This window comes from Dendrobates tinctorius, unplaced genomic scaffold, assembly GCF_039654945.1.
Source record: "Dendrobates tinctorius isolate UK_male_01 unplaced genomic scaffold, ASM3965494v1 ptg000049l, whole genome shotgun sequence".
Taxonomy (NCBI): domain Eukaryota; kingdom Metazoa; phylum Chordata; class Amphibia; order Anura; family Dendrobatidae; genus Dendrobates; species Dendrobates tinctorius.
The window spans coordinates 14,711,017-14,737,188 of record NW_027361717.1 but is presented as its reverse complement, the minus strand read 5'-3'; the positions used below and the strand labels follow the sequence as shown (position 1 = coordinate 14,737,188).

The following is a 26,172-nucleotide window of genomic DNA, read 5'->3' as shown; positions in this document are numbered from 1 at the left end:
ATTCATGCTGTGTTCCATGTGTCCTTACTCAAGTCATTCAGTGAGAACACATTTCCAGCCACCTTCTCTCCTCCACCAGAAAAAGTCCATGATGAAGAAGACTGCATTGTGGATGAAATTCTGGATTCTAGAAGATTTAGAGGGAAACTACAATATTTGGGGCAATGGAGGGGTAACGGACCAGAGGATAATTCATGGGAAGCGGAAGGCAATGTCCATGCACCAGGCTTACAAGAGCTTATCATTTGAGACATCCAGAGAAGCCAGCACCTGAGATGTCCAGAGGCCATCCTGGAAGGAGGGAAGTACTGTCAGGATTCGAATCCGGCAGCTCCTGTGCATCAGACGGCAGCTCTTCCCTCTGAGCTATTCAGCTACCTGGATGGTTCTGTGCTAACCCAAACACTTGTACCTATGTTGTTACTGATGGTTTCCACACTGAGTTTCTGTTAGTTACCACCTTGTGTTTCTGATTGGCCCCATCCTGATGGAACACCCTATTGAAACTTGGCATGGCACTCCCTTCCTTGTGAGATTATTGAGCTACCAGCCTCAAGTCAAGCTGCCTTCACCTGCTGCATATCCTCAAGATACTACATTGCTGTTCCCATGTGCGACACCTGGTTATAACTGTCTACGATTCCTGCTTATTCCTTCAAACTACATTGCTGTTCCAGTGTACTGACATCTGGCTATTCCTGACTATGATTCCTCCTTACTCATTCAAACTACATTGCTGTTTCCTGTGTACCGACTTCTAAGTATCCATGACTATACTTGCTGCTGTCCCTAGTGGTTGCAATACCACTGCTCCAAACCAGGTCAGTCAATAACAGTGGATGAGGTCTGTATAACATAGACTTTAAGCTGCAAACAATTTCAAAGTGAGAACGACCCAACTGTATGACATTAGTAACCAAAGTAGGATTTTTTTGGCCTGTGGATGAGACATGTCTAACATAGACAAGATGCTACAAACAATTTCAAAATTAGATGTCCCCTACTGTAGAACGTTAGTAGCAGAAGATTAATTTTTGTGTGTGTGGATGAAACCTGTATAAAATAGACTAGACTAGATGCTCCATAAACATTCAAAGTGAGATCTATGCTCCTGCATGATGTTAATAATAGAAGAAAGAATTGTTTGAGCGTGGCCTGTTTGACAAAGAAGATATGCTCCTCAGAATTTCAAAATGAAATGTCACGTACTGTATGACGTTAAAAACAGAAGAAAGTTTTTTTGAGCTGTAGATGAGTCCTGTATAAAAGACTAGGTGCTCCAAACAATTTCAAAATGAGATGAAAACAAGATCCATAGAACAGAAAACATAGTATTATAAAAAAAATATAGTAACATAGTTTGCAAGGCCAAAATAAGACATTTGTCCATCCAGTTCAGCCTTTATTCCATCAGAATAAATCCCCAGATCGATGTCCTTCCAAAGAACCTAATAACTGTAAGATACAATATTGTTACGCTCCAGGAAGACATCCAGGCCTCTCTTAAACCCTTTGACTGAGTTCGCCATCACCACCTCCTCAGGCAGGGAATTCCAGATTTTCACTGCCCTAACAGTAAAGAATCCTCTTCTATGTTGGTGGAAAACCTTCTCTCCTCCAGACGCAGAGAAGGTCCCCTTGTGACCGTCACATTCCTTGGTATAAACAGATCCTCGGAGAACCTTATACTAAGTGGTGCTAAGGGTCTAGTTACCGTGGAACACTCTCCTATATATCACATCAGCACAAATAGAAAAGAAAGGGATAGTACAGGATAAAATGTAACCAATTTTATTAAACACATAGTTTAAAACAGCACTGTATAAAAGCAATTACAATGAAAATGACAAAAATGGATAGTGTGGAACAAATGTGCAAAAAACACCTAGACCCACAAATATATAAAGTGGATGGGAGACCAATGAAAGTAGCAGCATTACTTGTAAAATGCCAGTGTTTCATATCATTCCTACTCAATGTGTAGCAGTGTTCCTCAATTATCTAAAGCCACAATAGGCAATGTGCAAGTCCAGAGTTAAGATTCAGTTGTGGTAATTCAAAGGCTACCATAAGTGGTTATGGGTAGAGAGAACACCGGAGGACAAGCAGCAATTATAACTACAGACATTTCGACAAAGGTCTTACCCAAAGTCTCCACACAGGGTCTGGTACTGACAGCCCCAACGTGCATTTCATGTGTGCTTCCTTGGGGGGCTGTGATTAGGTGTGCATTGTTCCGGTCATTAAATAGGGCTCCCTGCTAGCTGCTTATTTCACCCTATTTTTTTTTTTTTTGCAAAATCCAATTTTAACATTTCAATTAAGAAAACAAATTTGGTATTGTCGCAGTCATGCGGAGCAGGACCATTATGTTGCTATGACTCTGGGCATGATGTATGTATATTAGTCATGAGCACTGGTAAATTAACCACTTAACGACCGCCGATACGCCTTTTAGCGGCAGCAGTTAGGGGTACATAAATCACAGCACCGCTTTTTAATGGCGCTGAGGAATAAGGGTGTAGCGCCCCCCCCAAAGTTGGAATTTCTCAGCTACCGGGGGTAGCCGAAACCCCAGAGAACATGATTCAGGTCGGTATTTACCGACCCAATGTTGCGATCACCGTTATTAACTGTATAATGGTGACCTCCAAAAAAAAGTCGATTTTTCATTTCATTTCTCTCTCCCTGATGTGATCGCACATCAGAGAAGAAGGAAATAGAGTCCTCTGAGCCACCCGATACCACCGTTCCATTGTCCCTGCAACCCATTGTGAAGTCCCCTGGGCAGCCGGCGTCGTCTTCTGGAAGAAAATGGCGGGCACATGCATAGCGCACCTGCCGAGATCTGCAGGTCGGCACATGGCAACAATAGGAATTTTTTCTTATTGGTTCATTTTGATCACTGTAATAGACCCTATCACAGTGATTAAAATAAAAAATAGTAAATTGAACACCCCTTTATCACCCCCTTAGTTAGGTAGAAATAATAAAATAAAAATATATATATTTATTTCCATTTTCCCATTAGGGTTAGAGTTGGGCAAAAGTGAGTTAGGTTAAAGTTAGGGTTAGGTTTGGGGCTAGGGTTAGGGTTGGGGCTAGGTTTGAAATTAAGGTTAGGGTTGGGATTAGGGTTAGGCGTGTGTTAAGGTTACGTCTGTGGTTAGGGTTGGGATTAGGGTTAGGGGTGTGTTTGGGTTAGGATTATGGTTAGGGTTGGGACTAGGGTTAGGGGTGTGTTGTGGTTAGGGTTGGAGTTAAAATCGGGGGGTTCCCACTGTTTAGGTACATCATGGGGTCTCCAAACGCGATATGGCGCCACCATTGATTCCAGTCAATTTTGCGTTCAAAAAGTCAAACAGTGCTCCCTCCCTTCTGAGCCCTGCCATGCACCCAAACAGTGGCTTTTCCCCACAAATGGGGTATCGGCATACTCAGGAAAAATTACACAGCAAATTTTGTGGTCCTTTTTCTCCTGATACCCTTGTGAAAATAAAAAAAAAAAAATGGTTCCAAAGTAATTTTTTGTGAAAAAAGGAAAATGTTCACTTTTTCCTTCCACATTGCTTTAGATCTCGTGAAGCATCTAAAGGGTTAATAAACTTCTTGAATGTGATTTTGCGCACCTTGAGGGGTGCAGTTTTTAGAATGGTGTCACTTTGGGGTATTTTCTGTTATTATGACCCCCAAACTGACTTTAAATGAGAGGTGGTCCCTTAAAAAATTGGTTTTGTAAATTTTATTGGAAAAATAAGAAATCGCTGGTCAATTTTTAACCCTTACAACATCCTAACTAAAAAAATTATGTTTCCAAAATTGTGCTGATGTGAAGCAGACATGTGGGAAATCTTATTTATTAACTATTTTGTGTGACACCACTTTCATTTAAGTGTACAAAAATAAAAAATTTGAAAATTGCAAAAATTTTTAGACAAATTTTTGTTTTTTTCATAAATAAACGCAAGTTAGATCCAAGAAATGTTACCACTAACATGAAGTGCAATACGTCATGAAAAAACATTATCATAATCAGTGGTATACGTTGAAGCGTTCTAGAGCTGTAGGCCGGGGTTAGACATGCGAGAAACTTGCACGAGTTTTGCATCTTAATACCCGGTACTGCCACAGGCACTTGGGAGCGGAGCGTGCGGCTGCATAGAAATATATTTAGGCACTACATAGCATAATGGCTGACACTACATTGACAGAAACAGGGTTATGGAGTAAGTCCAAAATATTGGGGAACTTGGGAGTGAATATTGTACACCTGCATAAAGTATTAGGATTTTCAGGAGGAACTATGAGGAATTTGCAATTAGCAATGATGCCATCTGTGCTGTAGAAAGCATGTGCACTTGCATGCTTCATGAAACTTTGCGTGGTCCTGAAGAATGTCATAAGGACACCTGCATGAAGGGGATAAAAACTGGGAAGCAGCATTTTCATGGCAACAAAGGTGATGTTAGTCTTTCACTTCAGTGGTTTTGCAATGAGAGGAGGTGCAGAAGGAGCATGTTGTGTTGGAGACAGAAGGTTATGGACAAATATATTGGATATGTAATTGTTATAGATGAACAAATTGATTCTAACTGAAATTGTGTGTCAAATTTTCAGAAATTTTGCATAAGATTGTATCAGCCTAGAAACATCACATGATTCTGGATTCATCTGGCAGGGCTTCCCCATAATGCTTATCTAATTTAAAGGGAACCTGTCATGTATGTTTGGTAAAAAAAACCTCTATTACACTGCATATTACACTGTATTAGAGCTGGCTGTCAGTCAGTTCCAAGTTCTCTTTACAGCCGCGTCTCACTATGCACTGAGAGGTGACTGAAGCCGCGCGGGCAACGCCCCTATAACTAAAAGCTCTAGGCTGCTGGGACGAAAAAAATATTTTTCTCTGGGATCGCAGTGCAGTAGCCACATGACTGGAGATTGCAATTAACATGTAAATTAACCCTATATCTTCAGGGTAATAATGGGTTTTGTTACGTGACAGGTTCTCTTTAAAGAAGCAATCCTCTCAACGTTTTTATCCTTTCAATATATTACAATCATCATATAATATAGAACTGTGTAATTACAGTTGCTCATTTTGCCCTTTTACCCAGTTAATTTTTTCTCTTACATTAGGTCTGTGATGTGACGTGATTAAAGCAGACAAGCTGAATTGTTCTAAGATCTATGTAGAAACAGGAAGTCTCTTTTTCTTGCATGATTCATCCCCATCTTCAACTTATGACCCAACTGCCATGGTCCTCCCTTCTGCTAGTGATTTTGCAGTGACTAGAATTGTATTTCTAATGCTGACTCATGAGAGGGAAAAAATACTTTCTGTTTCTACATAGAGCTTAGAAGGATTTAGCTAGTCTGTTTTAATCTAATGATGTCATAGATTTAATGGAAAAAGAGAAGAATTAACTAGGTAGAAGGGAGACATGAGCAATTTTAAGTACACAGTGCTATATAATATGATGACTGCAATATATTATGAGGATAAAAATGTTGATCGGAGTGCTTCTTTAACATGGATATATGCCACACCAATATTGCTACCTGTAGCTTGTTGCTGCTGCAATTTGATTGAGTCCTAGGGGACCTCAGATTATCATATATAGCTTTTAAGGGCAGTTGTAGTCTTTGGAGACATTTCCATCCATTGCAATTCAATTTTCACAGCCAAATTCGACTAAACTGTTGAATTTACGCTTCAAGAGATGTGCTCATCATTGATAGAATATAACAAAGTGAGTTTATTCAGATTGACTATGAGGAGAGAACGAAGGAAAAAAGAAGAAAGAAGGGGAACACTAGGGAGATGAGTTTATCGTGACAGTAAATACATGCATTAGTAGGTAATTTTCCCTGTGTAAGACTTCAGAAGAGAGGGTATGTATCTAAAAGGACCTTTATTTTATATGATGATTATCACATTGATCCAGTATTTGAAGCTGTTTTTTTTGGTCAGTGTCACCTGAGTAGTTAAACAGGGGGAGGGGGCTTATTCTGTTAGTCTATGACCACCCAAATGATTGAGAGGATGTTCATCTATGTTCCTTGCAGTGTGGAGCCTAGCAATGACAACCTTGGCTGCCCTACTAGTTCTCTTATAGACTAAAGGTCCCCGTCTCACATAGCGAGATCGTTAGCGAGATCGCTGAAACGTCACAGGTTTTGTGACGCAGCAGCGACCTCGCTGCGTGTGACACATAGCGGCAACCGCACCCCCCCGCTGGATATCGCTGATCGTGCTCGAATGTCCTAGGACATTTTTGGATTGTTGGTGTTCCACTGGCCAGCATGCATCGCTGTGTTTGATGCCGACAAGCGAAGCAGAACTTAGGGACGCAGGAGTGAGCCGTCAGAATCACTGCTGTATGATAAGATCCCAACGACCGCTGAGGTCGTTATACGGATTGCCATATCATTGCTGCGTCATTGAGTAGATCTGACTGTTTGACAGCTTACTAGCGACCATGTAGCAATGTACCAGCGATCCTTACCAGGTCGTATCATTGTCGGGATCGCTATGTGTAATGGGACCCTTAGACAGAAGCTGTGTCTAATAGGATGCTTGATAGGATGTGCCGACTTACATGATACACTGCGTTAAAAAGGAGGTATGGTTCACATATAGCACATAGTAGACTATGCTTTGGATAGTGCATTTAGGTTTGAGATAGCATAGACATAATTAATGGGAGAAATGAGTTGTCAATTCAGATTCAATTTCTCATATTTAAAGTCCATTTGGAAAGTGAGAGAAGTTAAGATAGTGGCTAATATAGGTAATTCTACTATTTTTACTGTCTACAAATTTTAATAAATACTTTGGCATACTTTGAAATAATCCAGACTACTGATAAGTTGCTTTACTGTTCAGAATTGCTTCATAGGTGGAGGGGCAGTACTGTTGGTAGAGATGTTCCACCAGCGTGTTAGTCCCAGGGACCATTGTTTCTTTTTCATCATTCATGTAGTTCCATAGATGAATTGCAAATGAGTTTTTAAAGGTTGGCAATTTGCTCCATACTTCAAAATATCTTTTCCAAGACGGATATAAGATACGATAGAATCGTTCAGGATGAAAGTAAGAGACATTTGCACACTTGGTATGATCTATATATATAAACTTGGGAACACCACAGTGCTTCTTCACAACTCGTGTGAAAACTCCTGGTCCTTGGTGTCCCCATTTGCTTCCTCTATAATTCTGTACAAAGTTTTCCATAAACTCCCATGTCAGTTTGTGATATGAAGAAAGCCCAAAAACACTACTGCTGGTAGTTGAAAATGTTTCAGCAGCTAGAAAATTGTCTTCTGGAATTGGTCGAATAGAAATGACATCAGTATCTATGTAAATGCCTCCATACTTCCACATCATGGCAAATCTGCAGGCGTCCGACTTAATATAAGTCCAGTAGACTTCTCTTTGGGGGTTCACCTTTAAAAAATAAAAATTGTAAAGAATGGAAATATAATATATTTATTTATGCATTTTAGTAATGATAATACTGATTCTGATCCAGTTCATGCTGCCATTTTTCAACACCAATTTTGAACAATGTTTTTAAGGATTTTCTAGCAAAAAATTGTTAAAGGCTAATACACCCACAAAATGTACTCCGGATGATCGAATAGTCTACATGTGAGCATTATTATTATTATTATGCATTATAATAAAGATCTATTTTTAAACAAGTTCTTGGATGGCTTATAGAACACTGAAATCTACCAAAGAATATGTAAAAGTCTATGGACGAGCAATCTATTACCAATAAATTTTGTAAATTTTGGGAGGTTTATATACCAACGAAATGTACTCCAGACCACGAAATAGTCGATGGATCAGCAAACTAATACCTAAAAAAGTTTGAACAATTTTTTGACACTTATATAGCAATGAAATTTACCCAACAAGATGTAATACCCTTTGGATGAGCAATATAATACAAAAACATTTTGCAGAAGTTTTTTGAGGGTTATTTAGAAAGGAAATGTACTCTAGACCTTGGAATACTCTATACGTGATCAATATAATAACAACATTTTGATTAAGTATTTTGAGGGTTATATACCAAAGAAATGTACTCCAGAGTACACAATACTATATGGTGGAGAACTGTAACTCATCAAAAATTTTAAACATTTTTCTTAGCCTTATATTTCCCAAATATGTACCCCTGAACATGGAAGACTGTATGGGTAAGAAATGTGAAGATAAAGCAAATTTTTCAAACACTTTTTTCTAATGTTATATATCACCAAAGTGTGACAGAAAGCACATAATACTGTATGAATCAGTAATCTATTTCTGAACTATTTTTCTATGCTTTTTTTTGTAAGTTTTACATACCAATGCAATACAACAATAATTGTTTTAAACTATATGGATAAGTCATTGAATCAGTAAAAAAAGTGAACCAAAACATTTTGAAAATGTAGTTGATGTACTTATACAGACACAAAGGCTTTGGATAAAGTGCAAAGCAAGACAGAAATTATGAGGAGGGTCATCCATAGACCAATGAAAGGCAACAACTGGCAGGCATCAATAAAATATTGAATATTACAAACAATATATGTGCTAATGCCACCCGGTGATGTGAAAAGGTGTGGGCTAATCCAGGCTTTGTTCTTTTTTATGAGAGTGAGCCTATCTGCATTGTCTGTTGACAGGTGAAAGTGCCTGTCAGCTATGACATCCCTGGTGGCACTGAAAACCCGCTCAGAAAAGACACCAGCAGCAGGGCAGCACAACACTTCCAATAGCTGAAAGTTGCAGCGGAATTAGGGAGTGAACTGGTTTGATTGGTCAATTATTACTAGACCCCCTTTAAAATTTCCCTCCTTGTCAAAAATACCCATTATCAGACCATGGGCACTGGGATGATGTCATGAACTTGTTCCACACCTTTGACAGTGTATTCCTGACTTTGCTGTGTGTCTCCCTGACTTCTCCTCCTTGGTTGGGCAAGGAAGCTTTTTCCCCATATTTTCCACAATGCTTCTCTGTTACAGCACCATTTTAGGAGACCTCTCCAGCTCAGGAAGAAGAGATTGCAGACATGGTGTACTGTGCCTCCATGCAGAGTGGGGCAGGAACCTTTGTGCCATGGATGAGCGTGTTTCTTGTACTCCAGCAACAGGCATAGTCAAACCTGCCCCATGTTTTCGGCATCTGCATTCACCATCATCAGCACTTCCACGTCCATTAATGCACGCCTTATGCATTTAATTATTGCTAGGTCTCATGAAACCATGTTGAGCTGTCATTGGTTGCTATGAGCAACAGTTTTCTTTGCAACCAATCACTGAGCAGGGATCCCCGGTATGGAAGTCAGGGCAATTGCCTTCAAATGCTCTGGTACTGACTCCAGGCTCTCTTAAAGGGATCTCCTGTATGGAAGTTAGTCAAATCCCTCAGTGCTCTGATTCTGACCCCAGAATTCTATTAAAGGGATCATTGGTATGCAATTCAGGGCAAATCCACTCAGCACTCTGATTCTGATCCCAGGCCCCTCTTAAAAGGATCCCCGGTATGGTAGTGAGGGCAAATCCACTCTGCGCTTTGGTACTGACCCCAGGCCTCTCTTAAAGGGATCCCCGGTATGGAAGTTAAGACTGTTCCTCTCAGCGCTCTGGTTCTGACCCCAGGCTGACGGATGATGTGGGATATTAGGAGTAGTTGTCCAGTGGCTCTGGATGACGGGATCATGTGGGATATTAGGGGTAGTAGTCCGGTGGCTCTGATGGAATGATGTGGTATATTAGAGGTAGTAGTCCAGTGGCTCTGATGGGATGATGTGGGATATTAGGGGTAGTAGTTCGGCGGCTGTGATGTGATAATGATAATATTAATAATTTTATTTCTAAAGTGCCAACATATTCTGCAGCACTTTACATTATAGAGGGGACTTCTAAAGACAAAAGTCATTACAGCATTGCATAGCAATAACACATAGATTAAAACAGATACCAAGAGGGTGTCATGGGAAGCCTAGGTAACTTTAGGCTGAAACCCCGGGGCCCCTGCGGTGTCCCTCAGACTAGGGGAAACCCTGTCTGTCCCTCAACCCAGGGTTTACACTGAAGGTGTGCCTGCCTGGGCCTCCACCCTGTCCTTGTCTCCTGTCCAGCCCTAAGCTGAACCCACCACCCTCCACCCAGTGAGGAGACCAAACACCAGACCCCACAAATAAGTATGGACAGGGATAAAGGAAACGCACCACACCGCGTACACACAGGAGAATACAATAATGTGCAAGGGCAACCAAAAAATACAACACAGGGAGGCAAAATGGCAACAACGGAATATACTACACCAGAAACCGTATGCTCCTTAGACCACCACTCCAGACCGGTATCGTTAGCACAAGGCAAGAGCTATAGTCGGCGACGCCCATAGTCATGCAGAACAATTTAAAGACAGAGGGCGTGGCTAAGCCCTCAGCTAGAATGACAACCTGGTTAACCCAATCCAAGCCGGATCAGAAGACCAACCAGCGCCGCTGAGAACCAAGTGGTAGGATGGGGTATTACCGCTGTCTGCCGGACACCCTGGTGCGAACAGTGTCCGACATGACAGAGGGATGATGGCCCTGCTCGCAAGCTTACAATCTATAAGGAAAAAGGGGAGACATGTAAGGTGGATGGTAACAATTGCTTTTATTGTTTGAACCATCCCTAGTGTAAGAATCGGGTGTTCCTGTTGCTGCATGAACCAGTTAACAGGCTAAATATGTAACAGTACAGACACAGAGGGCTATTAAAGGGAATCTGTCACCCCATTTTTCGAATATCAGCTGCCGGCACCGCCATCAGGGACTTATCTACAGCATGCTATAATGCTGTAGATAAGCCCCCGATGTAACCTGAAAGATAAGAAAAATTAGTTAGAATATGCTCACCCAGGGGCGGCTCAGGTCCGGTTTGGTCCGATGGGTGTCGTGGTCCGGTCCGGCGCCTCCCATCTTCTAATGTTCTAATGGTGATGTCTTCTTCTTTGCTGCCTAAAAGGCCTAGCAAAGAAGAGGACGTCACCATTAGAAGATGGGAGGCGCTGGACCACAACACCCATCGGACCAAGACCAGACCGCCCCCCCAGTGAGTATAATCTAACTCTTTTTTCTTATCTTTCAGGTTACATCGGGGACTTATCTACAGCATTTCAGAATGCTGTGGATAAGCCCCTGATGGCGGTGCCGGCAGCGGATACTTGAAAAATGGGATGACAGATTCCCTTTAAATGCAAAGAGCATGTGAGATCATGATGCGAGGAACCTGGTTATGGTAAAAAATTTTGAAATGAGCCACACAGGGATATTAAGGTTAATGCGTTGAGGCGATAGGCCTGTCTGAACAAATGCGTTATTAAGGCACGCTGAAAACTGTGGGGATTAATCGTATTAGCCTGGGTAGTGCATTCCAAAGAATTGGCGCGGCACGTGAAAAGTCTTGGAGACGGGAGTGGGAGGTTCTGATTATTGAGGATGTTAACCTCAGGTCATTAGCAGAATGGAGGGCATGGGTAGGGTGGTAGGCTGAGGCGAGCGAGGAGATGTAGGATGGTGCTGAGTCACGGAGTGCTTTGTGGGTGAGGGTAATAAATTTATACTGAATTCTGGAGTGGATGGATAGCCAGTGTAAGGACTGGCACAAGGTAGAGGCATCGATATAACAATTGGTGAGGAAAATGATCCTAGCTGCAGCATTCAGGACAGAATGGAGAGGGGAGAGTTTGTTAAAAGGGAGACCGATTAGTAGAGAGTTACAATAGTCTAGACGAGAATGAATAAGAGAAACAGTAAGAGTTTTTGCAGAGTTGAAAGTAAGAGAGGGTCGAATACTAGAAATGTTTTTGAGGTGCAGATAACAAGAGTGAGTCAGTGATCGCATGTGGGGGTGGTGAATGAAAGATCGGAATCAAGTATGACCCCAAGACAGCGGGCATGTTGCTGGGAAGTAATGGTGGAACCACACACAGATATTAAAATGTCGGGCATAGGTAGATTAGTAGAGGGAGGAAACATGAGGAGTTCAGTTTTTGACAGGTTCAGTTTCAGATAGAGGGAGGACATGAAGATAGAGACAGCAGTAAGCAATCACTGGTGTTTTTCAAAAAGGCAGGCGTGATATCAGGAGAAGTGCATAATTGAGTGTCATCAGCATAGAGATGGTATTGGAACCCAAATCTATTGATTGCTTGACCAATAGGGGCAGTATACAAAGAGAAGAGGAGGGGGCCTAGAATCGATCCTTGGGGAACCCCAACAGTAAGGGGAAGGTGAGAGGAGGAGGAGCCAGCAAAAGATACAGTAAAGGAGCGGTCAGAGAGATAGGAGAACCAGGAGAGAATGGTGTCCTTGAGGCCAATGGAACGGAGCATAGTGAGGAGGAGCTGATGATCCACAGTGTCGAATGCTGCAGAGAGATCGAAGAGAATTAGCATAGAGTAATGACCATTTGATTTAGCTGTTAGTAGATCATTAGAGACTTTAGTGAGGGCGGTTTCAGTAGAGTAAAGAGTGGAAACTGGATTGGAGAGGGTCGAGAAGAGAGTTATCAAAGAGATAACGGATAAGACGGGAGTGGACCAGGCGTTCCAGGAGTTTAGAGAAGAAGGGAAGATTAGAGACAGGTCTATAGTTGGCGGCACAGTTTTGGTCAAGGGATGGTTTTTTAAGTAATGGTTGTATGATGGCATGCTTAAATAAGGAAGGAAAGATACCGGAAGAGAGAGAGAGAGAGGTTAAATATTTTAGATAGGTGATTGGTGACAACAGGGGAAAGGGACTGGTGGAGATGTGATGCAATCGGGTCACTGGTGCAAGTGGTAGGGCGAGAAGATGCAAGGAACCTAATTATTTCTTCTTCTGTTACTGGTTCAAAATCAGAGAGTGAGATAGGGGGAGGGTGGACAGTGTATGGTATGAGGGGATTGGGAGATAATTTCCTGTTGGATATGGTCAATTTTTTCTTTGAAATAATTAGCCTGATCGTCAGCATGGAGATCCGTGGTTGGGGCCTGCACTCTTGGTTTAAGTAAGGAATGAAAAGTGTTAAGTGTCGGATTCCTGCAGCTGCACAGCAGGAAACCAGAGCCGTACATCCAGCAGTCTCCCCTTCCTTTCCAACCGCTCAGGGACCTGCACAGCAATCTCGACGATCCAGCCGCCCTGCTCAGACCAGCTCTCTGGGTCTGGATGTTGCTGCCACCTCTGGACCAGTAATGGTAGCGCAACCTGCTTTGCAGGAAACCACTCCAGAGGCTAAGTCCTCTCGCTGAGCTACTGGGCATGCCCACGAGACGATTTCCCAGTGGAGATTGGGGGTCACATGCTCAGGTCCTTGTCCTGATCTGATTGGCCCATCTCAGAGGTCTGGAAGGTCCCGGAAGCGCATGGCTATAAAATGCCCGCATGGCCGCTCGCCGATGCGCTAGTATAGGCTATACTTGCTTTGTGTGAATGGTGACAGATGTATGATTCTAGTGACTGACTCATTTGAAACCCCTTCCCTCTGATATTACGCATGTGGATAGGGAACTAGAGAGATAGTCAGCGCCAGTCAGTGGCAAGCTATAGGCCACAGTACATACCGCACCTCTGCACTAGCGTCCGATGGTGTCACGCCTCACGGTACTATCGTATAGCGGCAGTAGTTACCACCGCGCTGCGGTTAGCAGCACTTACCGGCGTCCGCGGTAGCGACGCTGCATGCACGGTAGGTCAAGACAGACACCGACCTCTGTCTTGGGCCACGTCCTGTGACCATATACCATGTGTGCACGCCAGCTGAGACATGTGAAGCTAACAGGTTCAGAGTTTATGCTTTAGGGCCTCAGTGAGTTTAACAGAGTCCGCTCTGCACACCCCTGGTGACGTTTGACCCGAGCGCAGTATACTGCCATATAGCGAGTCCGTCATTACTCAGCAGCAGTTGTTACACCTACTGCACGGTGGACCCCGGGCGGCGAACGCACTTCCTATTATTTGTATTTAGTGCTTTCTGCCATCCCTAACATTATACTAGCGCCAGGGTCTGGCTTGTAATGGCGGACCTGCAGCAGCTGCAGTGGTACATTCGGCAGCTGGAGAGCAGGTTGGTGACTATCGAGAGCTCCACCTCAGCTGCGAATGCTACGGTAGCCACTGCTCAGGCAGTCACAGAGGCTGTCTCACGCATGCCCACACTCACGCCTATGTCGACAATATCTCACCTCCCGCTCCCCAACAAGTTTTTGGGTGACAGCGCCACCTGTAGGGGATTCGTGAGTCAGTGCTCTATCCATCTTGAGTTACTGGCTGCACGGTTCCCTACAGAGCAGGCTAAGGTGGGGTTTATTGTTTCTCTTTTATCTGGCAGGGCATTAGAGTGGGCTACGCCATTGTGGGAGCGTGATGATCCCGTGGTTCAGGGGGCTGCTCAGTTCCTCGCGGCTCTGAAGCAGGTATTTTTGGGGCCACGGATCACGCACGACACCTCTCTCCAATTATTGGCCCTCGCACAGGGGTCTCTCTCGGTCAGCCATTATGCCGTCCGATTCCTCTGACCATCAGGGTGGTTAATGGTGCACCTTTACCATCTCAGGTGACCCACCAGACAGCCCCACTCAGGCTCTCAATCTCACCCTCTCATCGTGAGATTCTGTCCTTGTTCATTTTGCCAGATGGCATCGACCAGGTGCTTCTCGGAGTTTCCTGGCTCCGTTGTCACTCCTCTCATATTGATTGGGCTTCAGGGAATATACTGGGTTGGAGCAAGGACTGTGAGGGAAGGTGCCTGAAGGGCAGTGTTCAGGTAGCTTCCACTGAAGTGCCCGTGGATCTCTCCGCGCTTCCTAAACCTTACCACCAGTACGCAGACGTCTTCTCTAAAAAATCTGCGGAGACGCTCCCGCCGCACCGTCCTTACGATTGGCCGATAGATCTTCTGCCAGGCACGGAACCTCCTAGAGGCTGTGTGTATCCGCTGTCACTCCCTGAGACAGAGGCTATGTCTCAATATATCCGGGAGAACCTGGCCAGAGGTTTTATCAGAAAGTCGGTGTCGCCGGCTGGTGCAGGGTTTTTCTTCGTGCAGAAGAAGAGCGGAGAGCTACATCCCTGCATTGACTACAGAGGTCTCAACGCCATTACAGTTAAAAACAAATACCCTCTCCCGTTGATCTCTGAGCTATTTGAGAGGTTGCGAGGGGCCCGGATTTTCACGAAATTAGATCTACGGGGGACGTACAACCTGATCCGCATTCGCGAAGGAGATGAGTGGAAGACAGCCTTTAATACCAGGGATGGCCACTATGAATATCTGGTCATGCCCTTCAGCCTTTGTAATGTGCCTGCTGTCTTCCAGGATTTCATCAACGACATCTTCCGCGATATGCTCTCCACCTCGGTGGTGGTCTATCTGGATGACATCCTCATCTTCTCGCCAGATTTGACCTCCCACCGGAGAGACGTCTGCAGGGTCTTCGACCATCTGCGGGCGAACTCTCTTTTCGCCAAGCTGGAGAAGTGCCAGTTTGAGCAGGAGTCCTTGCCGGAGTCCTGGGCTACATCATCTCAGCCCAGGGGTTGGCTATGCAGCTGGCCAAACTGCAAGTGGTAATGGACTAACAGGAACCACACTCACTCAAAGCGGTGCAGCGCTTCCTAGGGTTCGTCAACTATTACCGCCAGTTCATACCTCACTTCTCCACACTGGTAGCTCCTTTGGTTGCTCTCACGAAGAAAGGAGCTAATCCTAACGCTTGGTCTGAACAGGTCTCCAGTTAGCAGCACTTACCGGCGTCCGCGGTAGCGACGCTGCACGCATAGTAGGTCAAGACAGACACCGACCTCTGTCTTGGGCCGTGTCCTGTGACCATATACTGTGTGTGCACGCCAGCTGAGACCTGTGAAGCTAACAGGTTCGGCGTTTATGCTTTAGGGCCTCTGTGAGTTTAACAGAGTCCGCTCTGCGCACCCCGGGTGATGTTTAACCCGAGCGCAGTATACCGCCATATAGCGAGTCCGCCATTACTCAGCAGCGGTTGTTACACCTACTGCACAGTGGACCCCGGGCGGCAAACGCATTTCCTATTATTTTTATTCAGTGCGTTCCACCGTCCCTAACAGAAAAGTATCAAAGAAACGTTTCGGGTTATTGGATAGTGAGGTGATGAGGGTGTTGAAAAATGTTTGTTTTGAGAGGTGAAGTGCAGAGTTGTATGTTTTAAACATAAACTTACAATGGATGAAATCTTCGGGTAGATTGGATTTTCTCCACAGACATTCATCGCACCTGGAGCACTGCTTTAGTAAGCATGTTTGCAGCGTATGCCAGGGTTGTCACCATCTGTGCCTAGTTGTTCTATGTATAGGAGGTGCAGTTTCATCCAGGGCACTCTGAAGTGTTTCATTGTAATGCTTCAGTGCAGAATCAGTACATGAGAGGGAGGAGATAGGGGTCACTGATGACTGCAAGTTTTTCATAAGATTCTGGGTGTAAATGGCCTGTATGTTTCTAAAAGTGTGGAAAGTGGGGGTGACCTGGGCGGGATGGCAGTTCTTGATAGAGAATGATAGAAGGTTGTGGTCAGAGAGCGGGAGAGGGGAGTTGTGAAATCATCCACTGAGATGACCAAGTCGAGGGAGTTTCCGTCTTCATGCATGGGGGAGTTAATATGCTGCGGGAGGCCAAAAGAGGAGGTTAGAGATAAAAGGTGAGTAGCAGATGGTGAGAGAAGAAGGGCAATGGGAATGTTGAAGTCTACCATGATGAGGGTGGGGATGTCACATGAGAGATAGTGTGGAAGCCAGGTGGCAAAGTGATCCAGAACCTTATCGGAGGGGCCCGGAGGGCGATACACCACCACTACTTGCATGGAGAAGGGGACGTAGACTCTGACAGCATGGACCTCGAAAAATGGGAAGACAAGTGACTGTACTTGAGGGATAACCTGAAAGGTACATTTGGGTGAAAGCAGCAGACTAACGCCTCCACCTCCTCTGTTGTCCGATCTGGGGGCATGAGAGAAGTGCAGTCCACCATATGAAAGAGCAGCAGCAGCGGTGGTGTCTGACTGCTGGATCCAGGTTTCAGTAAGAACCAGAAGGTTAAGAAAATCGGAAAGGAAGATGTCATGGATGAATGAGAGTTTATTACAAACTGAGCGAGAATTCCAAAGGGCACAATTAAAAGAGATAGAAGGCATGCAGGGAATATTAAGATTAGAGGGGTTTCTGAGTGTAGCAGTTGAGGGGTTCAACTTTCTATAACATGAGGGGCCGGGGTTGGGAGAGATATCTCCTGCGACTAGTAGAAGGAGGAGTGAGCAGAAGGTTAAGTGATTTGTGAGAGCGTCTCGTATGTTGTATGGTGCAAGTGAATAGATCTGTGCTGGTTAGCAATGTGAAAAGAGCGTGAGTTCTATACATAGGAGAGGAAAGGACAGAGGGGCCTATATGGATGGAGTGTAGAGAGTAAATGCTAGGGTGGTGGATGTGAGTGAATGCAGCAGCCAGGATATTAATCATACAAATGCATATGGTATATATTTGTTGTAATCCAAATGTGCAGGGAATAGATTTGTTAATTTGTCTTACCTGTCTCCTGCCCTGTCAAACTGCCATGTTATAACTGCCCGTACTTTACGAGATGATGTGGGATATTAGTGGTAGTTGTCCAGGGGCTCTGGCTGATAGGATGATGTGGGATATTAGGGGTAGTAGTCCAGTGGCTCTAGCTGATGGGACGATGTGGGATATTAGGGGTAGTAGTCCGGTAGCTCTGGCTGACGGGTTGATGTGGGATATTATAGTGAATGTGGCTATGAGGAGTGGGCGGGGCTCTACACTCAGATTTATATATATAGATATAATCATTATAATTTATTATAACTAACCATAGTTAGTTACTATGTCCAGGCAACGCTGAGCTCCTCAGCTAGCTTTTAATAAAAGAAGAAAATTGATTCAATCCAGAATAAGGGTTTCAAAACTATTTCTCAGTTTTACAAATCACAGAGTTGTTCACAGAACACATAACATTGTATGTCTAAAAAATGGAAGCCTACATTTTTAAAAGCTGTGGCAGTGAGGGAGATAATATTTGGGGGTAGATATGTATCCCCAGGATCCTAATGGAGTCCTATTAAACCGCTGGAGTACCTTGTTTTCACAGCTGAATGCCTATGAGTCACAGGACAAATTAAAATAAAGAATGGCTTGGGTCCAAGTAGTGACCCAGTCAGATATTTCGGAAAACCCATTAACATAGTAACATAGTAACATAGTTTTGAAGGGTGAAGGAAGACCTTATGTCCATCTAGTTCAACCTATTTTTAGTGCAGATGTTCTGCATTGTTGATCCTGGGGAAGGCAAAAAACCCACAGAGTAGAAGCCAATTTTCTCCATATGGAAAAAAATTCCTTCCCCTAAGCCGGGTCAACCAACTACATATAATAATATGTTATTTGTAACCTTCTATACTGTTACTCACAAGAAACAGAGGGAGAATTATGTTTTCATCTCGTGTCCCCAGACCTCTTCTAATGCATCCCATGACCCTATTTGCTTTGGTGGCAGCTGCCTGACACTGGGCACTCCAATTTAGCTTCTTATTGAGTAAGATGCCTAAGTCTTTTTCCATGTCTGATTTCCCCAGCAGTTTCCCATTTAGTAAGTAATTGTAGCATCTGTTTCTCCTTCCCATGTGCATAACCTTACACTTATCTGTGTTAAACCTCATTTGCCATTTTTCAGCCCAATTCTCCAATTTACTCAAATCTGTCTGTAGTTGCAAACTGTCCTCCTTTGTGTTAACTACCTTACATAGTTTTGTATCATCTGCAAATACTGATATTTTACTGTGTAAGCCATCCACTAGATCATTAATAAATATATTAAATAGTAGGGGGCCCAATACAGAACTCTGTGGTACCCCACTAGTAACCCTGGCCCAATCTGAGTATGCGCCATTAATAACCACTCTTTGTTTTCTATCACTAAGCCAGCTACCTACCTATCTACACACATTTTCCCCTAGCCCAAGCTTTCTCATCTTACTTACCAATCTTTTATGTGGGACAGTGTCAAATGCTTTAGAGAAGTCGAGATAAATGACATCCAATGATTCTCCTTGGTCCATTTGAGAGCTTATATCCTCATAGAAGCTGATCAGGTTAGTTTGACCGGAGCGATCCTTCATAAATCCATGTTGATATGGAGTTAAACATTTATTAACATTGAGATATTCCATAATGGTATCCCTTAGAAACCCTTCAAAAATTTTACCCACAACAGATGTTAAGCTTACCGACCTATAGTTTCCAGGTTCCCTTTTACACCCCTCTTTGAATATTGGTACCACATTTGTTTGCCGCCAATCAAAAGGAACAGACCCTGTTTCTATAGAGTCTTTAAATATAAGGAATAGAGGCCTGTCTATCACATTACTTAACTCCCTTAATACCCGAGGGTGAATGCCATCAGGGCCTGGTGATTTGTCAATATTAATCTTACTAAGGCGGTTCTGCACTTCTTCCTGGGTTAGGCAGGTAATACTTAATAGGGAGTTTACATTATCACTCTGAATTTCCCATGGCAAATCCTTTTCCTGAGTGAACACTGTTGAGAAAAAAGTATTTAAAACATTTGCTTTTCCCACATCGCTCTCTATGATTTCACCCTCATTGTTCTTTAAAGGGCCAACACCATCAGTTTTAATCATTTTACTGTTTATATAATTAAAGAATAGTTTGGGGTTTGTTTTACTTTCCTTAGCAATGAGTCTCTCAGTTTCCACTTTTGCTAAATGTATTTGTTTTTTTTGCACATTTTATTTTTTTCTCTATAACTTTTTAATGCTTCTTCATTGCCTTCTTGTTTTAGCTTCTTAAATGCCTTGTTCTTGTTATTTATTGCCCTTTTTACATCCTTATTTAGCCACATTGGTGTTCTCCTGTTCCTAGCCCTTTTATTTAAGGGTTTTTATTTTTAGAGGGATTTACAGGTTTGGTAGTGGGACGAATTCCTCTCTCCACTCTGATTTTTGGAAGAGGCTATATGGCCATGATTCCATTTAAATTTGTCAGGTTTGCCTTTTATGTGCCAGTATTGGAGTTTGCAAGCTGCAGAGCAGGTCGCTCTGTGCAACCCAGGTCTGTGGGGAGCTAACACAGAGCCAGGGACTTCCAGGCAGTGGATGAACCCAAAAGGCACAGTGGTTCAATTGTCCATGGTAACGGGTTTTGAGTTCTGGACTGTGTCTGTGGAAACCGGCTGCGATAAGGTGAATATAACTCCTGTGTGTGAGTTCTGCAAATAAAGACACCATTTATGTTGAACTTTCTGTGGTCCCTGCTGTCACGCTGCACCAACCTCACTGCACTATAAAGCTTTTTAGCAGTGTTACAGATCACAGAGTTGTTCACACAGAGCACATAACACAGTATGTCAGAGAAATGAAAGACTTCAAAAAGTTTTTCAGTAGTTTTAAAGATCACAGAAATATTTACAGACCACGTAATACTGTATTTCAAAGAAATGAAAACCTTCAAAGTTTGTTAAAGCTTTTTCTCAGTTTTATAGATCACAGAATTGTTCATATATCATGTAACACTGTATACCTGAGAAATGGAAGCCTTCAAAATTTTTAACAGCTTTTTAGCAGTTTTAAAGAACACAGAAATTTACTCCACACTACGAACCAATGCATGGCAGAGAAATGTAGCCCTCTTGGGGGCTACATGTAAAACTTGATGGATCAAAATATATTCAAATTTTTAAGCCTTCAGAAAAAAAAACTGGAGCTATACAGGGTGGGCCATTTATATGGATACACCCAAATAAAATGGGAATGGTTGGTGATATCAACTTACTGTTTGTGCAACATTAGTATATGGAAGGGGGAAAACTTTTCAAGATGGGTGGTGACCATGGCGGCCATTTTGAAGTCAGCCATTTTGGATCCAACTTTATTTTTTCCAATGGGATGAGGGTCATGTGACACATCAAACTTAATGAAATTTCACAAGAAAAACAATGGTGTGCTTGGTTTTAACGTAACTTTATTCTTTCATGAGTAATTTCCAAGTTTATGACCACTTATAAAATGTGTTCAAAGTGCTGCCCATTGTGTTGGATTATCAATGCAATCCTCTTTTCCCACTCTTGACACACTGGTAGCAACACCTTGGTGGGGTCTAGTTTCCAAAATGGGGTCACTTTTGGGGGGTTTCTACTGTTTAGGCACATCAGGGGCTCTGCAAATGCAACATGACTCCCGCATAACATTTAATCAAAGTCTGCTTTCCAAAATGGTGCTCCTTCCCTTCCGCGCACTCCCAAGCACCCAAATAGTGGTTCCCCCCACATATGGGGTATCTGTGTACTCAGGACAAATTGCACAACAACTTTTGTGGTCCAATTTCTCCTGTTAGCCTTGTGAAAATAAAAAATAGCGGGCTAAAAAAAATCATTTTTGAGGAAAAACAATGTTTTCTTTATTTTCAGGTCTCTGCGTTTATAAATTTTTGTGAAGCACTTGGGGGTTCAAAGTGCTCACCACACATTTAGATAAGCTCCTTGGGGGGTCTAGTTTTCAAAATGGTGTCACTTGTGGGGTTTGTTTTTTCACTTTTTAGGCACATCAGGGGCTCTCCAAACACGATATGGCGTCCAATCTCAATTAAAGCAAATTCTGCATTGAAAAAGTCAAACGGTACTCCTTCCCTTCTGAGCACTGCCATGCGCCTAAGCAGTGGTTTACCCCCATATATGGGTTATCGGCGTACTCAGAACAAATTGCACAATAGCTTTGGAAGTCAAATTTCTCCTGTTTCCCTTGTAAAAATAAAAATTTGGGGGCAAAAATATCATTTTTGTGGTAAAAACGATTTTTTATTTTCATGTCTCAACGTTATAAACTTATGTGAAGCACTTGGAGGTTCAAAGTGCTCACCACACATCTAGATAAGTTTCTTAAGGGGTCTAGTTTCCAAAATGCTGTCACTTTTTGGGGGTTTCCACTGTTTAGGCACATCAGGGGCTCTCCAAATGCAATATGGCGTCCGATCTCAATTCCAGCCAATTCTGCGCTGAAAATGTCAAATGGTGCTCCTTCCCTTGTGAGCTCTGCTGTGCGCCCAAAAAGTGGTTTACCCCAGCATATGGAGTATCGCTGTATTCAGGAGAAATTGCACAACAAATTTTATGTTTCATTTTCTCTTTTAACACTTGTGAAAATAAAAAAAATTGGTTCTGAAGTAATTTTTTTGCAAAAAAAAGTTCAATGTTAATTTTTTCCTACCACATTTGTCCAGTTCTTGTGAAGCACGTAAAGGGTTAATAATAGTGTTGAGCATTCCGATACCGCAAATATCGGGTATCGGCCGATATTCGCGGTATCGGAATTCCGATACTGAGTTCCGATACTTTTTGCATATCGAATACCGGAATCGGAAGTTCCCATAATGCAATGAGCCAGTTTGATTTGATTCAGCCAATGAGGAATCCTCAGAAGTGTGGGCACATCCTGTTAGGCATGTAGGCATATTAACTAATGGCATGGCTGTGAATGGCTGCTGAAATGATGTCATGATGCACTATAAAAGCCGCTGCCGCCGCCATTTAGGGTTCACTCTGCTGTGAATTCAGTTATTGACAGGCTGCTGTTCAAGACTCTGAAGGACAGATAGAGATAGCGATTTGCTATATAATATTGTGCTTTACCAAGGCTATATTATCAATCACTGTAGCTTTCTTTTACCTTGCAGCGCTGTTCACAGCTGTCTGCAAGGTCTGTGTGAGTGCAGCTCACGCTGTAGTGTGTCCTGCAGCCACCTCTAGTTGTAGGCCGCACAATGTGTGTCACTGCCTCATACATATTTATTTTTGTTTTATTGCTGCTCATTTTTCATTAATTCTCCTATTAGTGTGCATCCATCCGTATCCATCTATATTGGTTGTAAACACTATAGGAGTAGACAGCGGAGCCTTTCTGCAGCCTTTCAGTGCTAGTGCCCAGTTCTCTGCACTGTTCACGGCTGTCTGTGAGGTCTCTGTGTGTGAGTGCAGCTAACGTTGTAGTGTGTTCTGCAGCCACCTCTGGCTGTAGTCCGCTCAGCGTGCGTCACTGCCTCATACATAGTCCTTTTTTTCTTTTATTGCAGCTCATTTTTCCTGATTTTTTTCTCCTATTAGTGTGCTTCCATCCGTATCCATCTACATTGGTTGGTTGCAAACACTATATAGGTGTAGATAGAGGAGCCTTTTTTCTGGCTTGTGCCTTGCAGCCGCAGCCAGATTAGTATTGGCCTATTTTTTGGAGCCTCACCTATTGCATTGTAGGTTACCTTCCTGCATTGTAATAGCTCCAAAAAGTTTGTGATACTATCGCTTTCACATCTTTGGTCACATCCTTTTTGTTTTTTTGAAAAAAAAAACACGTAAATAAAGTCCACCAAACACTCCACTTGACAGTTGTGTAGGCCACATTAGGTCATATTAAAGTGTAGTCCACACACTTTATAAAATTAGTGTTTCTTATACCTGTTAGCAGCTGTTCAGGAATAAGCACACTAAGCCCACCCTTTGTACTTTTCTGCCTATCTTTATCAGTCTACCAAGATGAAGAAGGCAGGGAGTAAGGCACGTGGTCGTGGGTGTGGAGTTTCAGCAGGGAGAGGACATGGGGATTCTGTGCCTGCTGCGGGCACCAGTGACTCATCATCCCCCAGTTTTACCAGGCAACAGTCCTTTATGCGCAGCTTTGTAGGACCTCGCCGTACCCCACTGCTGCGGGACAAGCAAATTGAAGCCGTTGTCGGATGGATGGCAGCTAGCGCATTGACTTCAATGACTTCCACATCCTCTCAGGGCCAGAGCACTGAAGAGCGACCATCTGTCTCTTCACCACCTATCAAATTGCCCAGGCAGTCAGAGAGCCCTGGACAGGAGCCATCTCTACTTCTGGTCTCTGAATCTCTTGGCTTGGAAACAGGGGGCCAGCCAAGCAGCATTCTAGAATGTGAAGAAGAGGGAGAATGCAGTGATGTGCAACTGCTTAGTCCCTCTGAATCTGAAGAGGCGGGTGGGCCAGTGCCTATGGTCAGCACACCTCAGTACTCATCAGATGATGAGACTCAGGTGCCACTTTCTGGTGCGTACTGTGCTGGCGAGACTACCCAGGAGAAGCAGGTGTTCGAAGAGGGGAGTGTAGATGATGAGGTCCTTGACCCATCATGGCGTGAGGAACAGGAAGGTGGTGTGAGCAGCTCTAAGGAAGAGATTCCCCGAACGGCCAAAACAGGAGGGAGAGGGAGGGGGCAGACTTGGTTGCCTGTAGCCTCCACTTCGGCATCCGTTAGGAGCATTCCTCTTCCAAAACCCAAAACGGGCGCTCCCAGGACTTGCAGTGTGTGGTCCTTTTTTGACACAGTTGCAGATGACATTTGCTTTGTCAAATGCAAGCAGTGTAATCAGAAAGTCAAAAGTGGGAAAAGTGTCAGCAACCTCAATACCACAAATATGTGGAAACATGTGTGGACTAAGCACGTGGTAGAGTTACAAAGACACTCTGAAGACGTAGGCCAACCTACAGCACCACCTACCACCTCTTCAGCTCGTGTTGTAGCCTCTTCCTCCAGTTCACACAAAGCTGGTTCGGCTTTCTCACAGGATCGCCATGGAAGAACCTCTGGCACTGTTGTCCAGAGACCCAGTGACATTCCACCCACAGCACCACGTTCCCTGTCATCCTCACACTCCCAGGCCACTCTACAGCCATCGGTAGCACAGGCATGGGAGAAAAGGTGGCCATACTCGGCACACTATCCCAGAGCACAGGCTCTGAATGCTGGCATTGCAAAACTACTGGCCCTTGAAATGCTCTCATTCAGGCTGGTGGAGACTGACACCTTCCGTAACATCATGGCATTCGCAGTCCCACAATACACCGTGGCCAGCCGCTTTTATTTCAGCAGGCAAGCTGTCCCTGCCCTGCAAAAGCATGAGGAGGGAAAAATTAAACATGCACTACTGAGCGCCATCAGTAGCAAGGTCCACCTGACCACCGATGCGTGGACCAGTAAACATGGACAGGGATGATACCTTTCCCTCACTGCTCATTGGGTCAATGTTGAGGAGCCGGGTACAGATCTTGAGAGTGGCGCTGTACGTGTTCTGCCGACTCCAAGGATTGCAGGAATCCAGTCTGTACACATTGACTCCTCCTCAAACTCCAGTTCCTCAGAATCAGCGCTGCAGGTGCCATCACGGTCTACCTCCACATGGACCCGTGAACGCTTACCCGATATGAGCACAGCCGTGGCCAATCGTCAACAGGCCGTACTGAAATTAATTTCTTTGGAGAATCGAAGCCACACAGCGCAGGAGCTCTGGAATGCCATCACGCAGGAGAGCGACGTGTGGTTTGTGCCAGCGAATCTCCAGCCAGGCTTGGTAGTGTGTGACAATGGCCGAAATCTGGTGGCAGCTCTGGGCCTAGGCAACCTCACTCACATCCCATGTCTGGCACATGTGCTAAACTTGGTCATGCAGAGCTTTCTGAGGGACTATCCGGATCTTGATGCACTGCTGCACAAGGTACGCATAGAGTGCGCTCACTTGCGGCATTCCAGCATGGCAAGATCGCGCATTGCAGCTCTGCAGCGATGATTCCGCCTTCCAGAACATCGCATCATATGTGACCTACCCACCAGGTGGAATTCATCGTTACATATGTTGGAGCGGTTGTGTGAGCAGCAGGCAGCAGTAATGGATTACCAGCTGCATCAGGCGCAAACAAGTCGCACTGTGCGCCGGTCACACTTCAGCACCACTGAGTGGGCCTCTATGATGGACATCTGAAACGTTTTGCATGCCTTCTATGATTCCACGCGGATGGTGAGTGCAGATGATGCACTAGTCAGCATGACTGTCCCCCTTATCTGCCTGGTTCAAAAAACACTGCAAGCACAAAGAGAGGGGTTTTTGGAAGAGTTGGAGGATGAGGAGTCACAAATGCCATCTGCTTCTGGACAGTCTGCGCAACGTGGTTCCTCACAAAGGCTTAGGCAGGGGACACTTTGTGAGGAGGATGAGGAGGAATCAATGGAGGAGGAAGACATCTCTCCAGAGGAGGGAGATACACAATGCTCTAGTAGTCAGTATGTAGAGCGA

At 44.0% G+C, this 26,172-nt stretch overlaps 1 protein-coding gene across 1 annotated transcript in view; it reads right to left on the bottom strand.

The window, feature by feature from the left end:
• Positions 1 to 1,775: 1,775 nt before the first annotated feature.
• Positions 1,776 to 26,172, bottom strand: part of LOC141091124 (alpha-1,4-N-acetylglucosaminyltransferase-like) — a 60,350-nt gene continuing 35,953 nt past the window's right edge. The window contains exon 3 of the mRNA XM_073576513.1: positions 1,776 to 7,450. Coding sequence (XP_073432614.1) covers positions 6,863 to 7,450 — 588 coding nt within the window. The 3' untranslated portion in view covers positions 1,776 to 6,862. The remainder of the gene's footprint in view (positions 7,451 to 26,172) is intronic.